The sequence below is a fragment of the Musca vetustissima genome, unplaced genomic scaffold (genome assembly GCF_032173495.1).
Source record: "Musca vetustissima isolate MV318-11 ecotype Yass unplaced genomic scaffold, APGP_CSIRO_Mvet_v1 utg7427, whole genome shotgun sequence".
Taxonomy (NCBI): Eukaryota; Metazoa; Arthropoda; class Insecta; order Diptera; family Muscidae; genus Musca; species Musca vetustissima.
The window spans coordinates 197,056-203,055 of NW_026879607.1; the positions used below are offsets into that span (position 1 = coordinate 197,056).

General features: G+C 31.2%; 1 protein-coding gene across 1 annotated transcript in view; it reads left to right on the forward strand.

Moving 5' to 3' along the window:
* Positions 1–3,631, forward strand: part of LOC133324613 (uncharacterized) — a 33,481-nt gene extending 29,850 nt beyond the window's left edge. Inside the window, exons 4-7 of the mRNA XM_061533449.1 lie at positions 477–1,064; positions 1,124–1,357; positions 1,567–2,424; positions 3,008–3,631. Of these exons, the coding sequence (XP_061389433.1) occupies positions 477–1,064; positions 1,124–1,357; positions 1,567–2,424; positions 3,008–3,631 (2,304 nt within the window). The remainder of the gene's footprint in view (positions 1–476; positions 1,065–1,123; positions 1,358–1,566; positions 2,425–3,007) is intronic.
* Positions 3,632–6,000: the final 2,369 nt, after the last annotated feature.

Below are 6,000 nucleotides of genomic sequence, written 5' to 3' on the forward strand. Positions count from 1 at the left end.
TTTTCTTATGCCCAAAATTAAAACCTCGATAACTTTTGCGCGCATCAACCAAAAATTTGGTCGCGAACAGTTTAGGAGTCAGAACATTTTTCTCTATATGTGTACCAAAAATCATTGATGTGCCACAAAAACAAATAAGCTGATTTTTTGAAAATGAAATATTAAAAAATTTGCAATATTGCCCATATATATATATATATATATATATATATATATATATATATATGTATATATATATATATTATATATATGTATATATATGTATATATATATATGTATATATATATGTATATATATATATATGTATATATTTATATATGTATATATAACAACAAAAATTGTACAAGTATCCATATTATACGCAAAAAAGAAATTGAAATTAAAAAAAAAATATATCTTTAAAAAAGTAGATATACAAAAATATTTTTTTTAAGATACATCCACACAAAATAAAATAATTTTATTTTAAATTTTAGGAGATTGATCGCGCGCAACAAGTCAACGCCCCAACCGTTGAAATACAAACGCATATTCCGCATGTTAAGTATGACAAAGAACCAATATATTCCGAAATAGATGATGATAGCATTCACGTTTCGGAAAGCCCAAATGTTGAGAATCACACTGGTATACAACACTTTAATGTCAATGACAACCCAAATGTATTGTATGCTTTAGTCGACAAGTCCAATAAGAACTTAAAATCGCATACTACTCAACAACAACATGTAGCTTCATTGGGGAAAATCCTGCATGATTCACTTAAGTCTAAACGAAACGCACAGCAAAAGCCAACGTTATCACCTTTACCCGAACCATCTGGAGGGGAGTTGACATCGTATTCTTCGCCCTCGCTTGAACGACAGATAATACACTACCAGTCGCTTAACAATGTTCGTGTAATGGAACACAACTCTCCTCCTAAAAGGCAAAGAAATCTTAGCAAATCCGATTTGTCTTTGCATCGCAGTGAAATTTTTCTTGAGAATTTGTGCAGAAGTCAGGTCTTTGTTGAAAAGCAGAACGATTGCGTGGATGGAAAAAATTTGCAGAAGGTGGAAAATGTAAGAACATTTGTAAATGGTAATCACTTTATTTTTATTTCATACAATATAATTTTCAGAAGAGTCCTGAACCGTCAAATGTATATTGTGGACAATCATCATCCCAAGATTTAGATCTTGAAAGTGACGCTTACACAAATAACCATGATGCAGTGTCGTATGAAGTCCCAGTTGACGAACAATGCGCTGTAAATTCTTCTGATAGTGAGGATTCTTCAAACGGGTTTAATACATTATCTCCACCATCTTCAGAAAATCAGAGTACACCAAAGAAACCTACATTTACTACAAAGGTAGAATTTTTTGTAGACTCCTATTAGACTTGATTTCATTTTCATTTGTTTGTAATAAGTTGTATAAAGTGTTACAATGTAAAAAACCCCTTTACTTTATTCTTAAAAATTTTCTTATTTCTGTATACAATTTTGAAATAAAATTCCATGCCATCCTGAAATCAAGTAGAACAATTATAAATTAATGGAATATATTGTTCTTTATTTAGGAAGAAAATTGTGCTGAAATGCATCAGGAATTGGAGTTTGATGATCACCATAGTACCAGCTATACAAATACTCCAATGTTAATGCACCAAATTAAGACGCCAAAAAATTCTAGAGCTTACAGTTTAAATGTAATTTCAGATATAAAGTTCAACTCAATAAGTCTGGGATCTTCTAAACTGCTGCCCAATTTGAGGAGTGCTCTAAACAAGTCATTTCGAAAAAGCAAGAATTTCGTAAAAAGAGATACAAAAAAGTTTCCTAATTCCTTAACTTTTAAAAGATCTAAGTCGGATGAGTTGCGTCCAAATATTTTTAAAAATGCCTCAGATTGTCGAGACTCGACCGTAGGGTCTGATATTGATTTGGATTCTTTAATATCAGCTAGTCAAGACGCCTCCATTAACGACCAATTATTGCATGTAGTGAACATTTGTCGAAATATGCCAGAATCTGAAATTGCATCTGAGATGGTTGAAGCCGAAAGATTATTATTATTTTCTGCATTGCGCCTCGAAAGTCGAGGAAAATATTTGAACTTTCACTTTGACAGAACAATGGATCCTCCTACAATTGCATGTGTATTTATAGACGATATGTACTTGCCTATTCGAGAAGATCCCACACGTGATATATATTTTAATTATTTCTACATCGTGACGTTTGAATGTGGTGGCATAATCCGCTCGACCCAATCTGCAGAATGTCAAAATGGTGTGGCAATATTTCGTGATTGCGGCATGGAATTTATGTTACATACAGATCGATGTGGAGATATTGGACGAGAAAAAATTCATTGTAATATATTTATGTTGCGGCTTCGAAAAGTATCTTGTCTCACAAGCGAATTTAATAAAAAGGTGAGTATTTCTTATTCTTTTACAGGAAGATGTTTTATATTTTCCCAACAATATGATCAGGTAGGTTGTTGAATAATCCCCGAAATATATTGGGGATTATTATGACATTATTCCAAAGTCAGCCATACTAGTATAAGTACAAGCATATGTTGCTACATGTTAGTGAATGGCCGATAACCAGAGTAGTAATTTTTATTTTTTACCATGATATTATCTAACAAATAGTGAATAAACATTCCAATTAGACGTTTAGTAGAAAATTTTGCTCGCCTCTGTATATACATTATTTTGTTTTCATTGAAATCTACATATGTCAGAAGAGCTAATCAACCTATCCACCAATATCGACATTAATTAAAATTTTAGTACCATTTAGTATATTAGTTCTCTTATAATTTCAGTAAATTTGTTTTATATTATGCAGAATTTTCAATTACAATAACTTCGGATAAGCTAAACTTTTTGCACCTAAACGAAGTTTTCAATCAGTATATGAAAAAAAAAACGTGAATTTAATAAATTCATAACATACATAAATTATTAAGAAACCAATTTCTACATTTGTTATTTAAATATTTTTTAGAAACTCAAGGAAATTAAAGAATCAGCCTCCTGCACTTCATCGTCATCATCACTGGATATTGTGTCAAGGTTTCGTTTACAAGCTTCTTTTAATTTGGATTGCAATCATTTCATTCCTTTCGATATTGTATCGCACAAATCACTAAAGTCAGATCGAATTTATCTACGATCCAGTCAATCGTGCAATGTTGTTCTAAGATCTATATCTTCATCATCTAATTTATTGGAAGATATACAAGTAAAAGGTCGTGCCGAATTACGTATACCAAAAATAATACATGCGGGCTATTTAAATTTCAATGATCCTAATGCTCAACATAGCTGGAATCGACGATGGTGTATATTGGACGGCATTGTTTTGCAGGTGTGGCGAGATGAGAATGTATTGAATGAGTCGCCAATACTATGTCTGTATTTGCAACATTCAAAGAACGAATTATTGCCGGCACCTAGGGAATTGTGCGCACGTCCACGTTCATTCTGCGTAAACTGCACAATACCCGGGCTGACTAGAGACAAAACCACCAAACGTATATTTTTTGCAGCTGATACACAAGAAGACTTAAGGGAGTGGCTTTGTAATTTAAACCGAACTATATCATTAGTTAATTATTGGTTGAACTAAGCCTCAGTCCGTTTGTTTTAACTGTGCCTTTTAATTATACAAAAACTAAAATAGTGTTCCACTTGTCGGAACACTAAAAATCGCAGTGTTTCACTTATAGAAAACCCTAAAATGTGGTAGTATGGAACACACGTTTTTTATGTATGAAGAAATATTAAATCTTTATTGTTTTTAATATCAATTATTTTATAATAAAAATAATTATAATAGATGATTATACAAATTTATTAAACTGAATTATTATTTTTATTCTAAATTTTTTGAGAGCCTTGTTATATTCAATATTTATTTATATTTAATAAAATAAATTGGATATACTCGTACACTGCAAACAACATACAACGGTATACAAATGTTCTCCAAATTCCAAGAAAAACATTTGAGTAAAATGTAAAAATATTTAAATAATGGAAATATTGTATTATCCTCTGGGAATCGGAACCTTATTGATATGCTACAAGTATGTTGTTTATTAATATTTATCATATATAGTGTGTTCCAGATCCTGCAAGAATGTACAATTCTTTACTACAAAAACAATTTTTTTTTATGATACATTATACATACAATTTGTTTTGGTAGGGGAGAGAGGGGCACTTTTGAACAGCGCTCAAAAAAGCTCGGTTCAAAAATGTTCCGGCTTGAAACCAATTTTATTTATATTCCAGAACATGCAACAATGTAAAATTTTTTACTACGATAACAACTTTTCGTTTATGTTATTAATTTTGTATGCTATTGCAAAAATTTATATATTAATGCAGTTAAATGCTAAAAAACAATCACAGGAATATGACTTTATTTCATGTAGAAATAATTTCGGGTAAGCAAATAAATGTACGGAGAAAGTTGTCTTCAATTCTATGAGAAAATATGTAAATCATAATGCAAAATTAATAAATCATTTAGAAGAATTATCGTGTAAAACCGTAAACCGTAAAACCGCAATATAATGCCAAAAACCACATTCAACGAAGTCAAAGCACAATGAATAATGGGAAGAAATCTACGATTATTTAAATTAATTCTCTTGAGAGACAAAAAAAAAATGTCTCCAAATTGCATCAAACTTGGCTTAAATATTCCTTATTGCTTTTATAAATTCCGTGGCAATATTTAATTGAGCATGCATTTTCTGGAAACTGTTGGTCAGTGAACCTAAATTTTTAATTTTTTAAAATTAATAAATCATTTAGAAGAATTATCGTGTAAAACCGTAAACCGTAAAACCGCAATATAATGCCAAAAACCACATTCAACGAAGTCAAAGCACAATGAATAATGGGAAGAAATCTACGATTAATTAATTCTCTTGAGAGACAAAAAAAAAATGTCTCCAAATTGCATCAAACTTGGCTTAAATATTCCTTATTGCTTTTATAAATTCCGTGGCAATATTTGGTTGAGCATGCATTTTCTGGAAACTGTTGGTCAGTGAACCTAAATTTTTATTTTTTTTTTTGCCAAAAGGTGAATATAGTTGTACTCCTATTATCCCAAGTAGATTTTTTATTAAACTGGCGGGGAAAACACTGACAAAATCATTAATTTTATATAAAAAATGTCCTAAAATTAGTGTAAACGTTTTGTTTGGTTATCCAATTGGATGTTGTAATCATCCCATGTTTATTAGCGTCTTTCTTGGTGATACCATAGAATTATGAATTTAATATAATCATTGTAATACCCTTTTCCCCGGTGCATTTTGCATACCGATATCCCCTTCACTCTACAAGTTTGTTTTTTTTTTTTTGCCCAAGGAGGAGACTGAGATTCTCATTGGATTCAGTTGATAGAGTGCGTTGGTTTCAAGGCATTTCATCGTGGGAGTTCAATCGATCATCAAGTAAGTTCACGTTCTCTTATATTGTAGGTTGGAAAAAAGGCGGCAACTCTGAAATTGGTTAGACGTATATTTCTAAGTAGCAAAGAATTTTTAAAAAAATCAAATCCTTATTATTGGAAATTATACTTATTCAGGCGTCATAATTGCATTTGTGTGCATAATGATGCCTGATACCTTACCGGACATGGATTTTGATGTGGCAGAAGAGGTGGCATCAACTTCCAATAGCCAATCACTTGTTGCTTCAATAGCAAAAGCAACAGCAAAAACGAACGAACGTAAAAGAATGCAAATTGAGAAATCAAATTCATCCCTGAACATTGATATATCAGAGCTTCGAGAAAAACTGGTGAATCATGATCCAAATGATCAAAACAAATTTGGAATACTAAGTGTATTGCCAGACGTCGATATTCAATGTCCTCCAATGTTAAAAGAAAATGAAGTTGCTAATAACAAAAATAAGAATACCACATCGACAATAAAAATGGTGTCCACCCATTTTTGTATTTAATGTAAACAT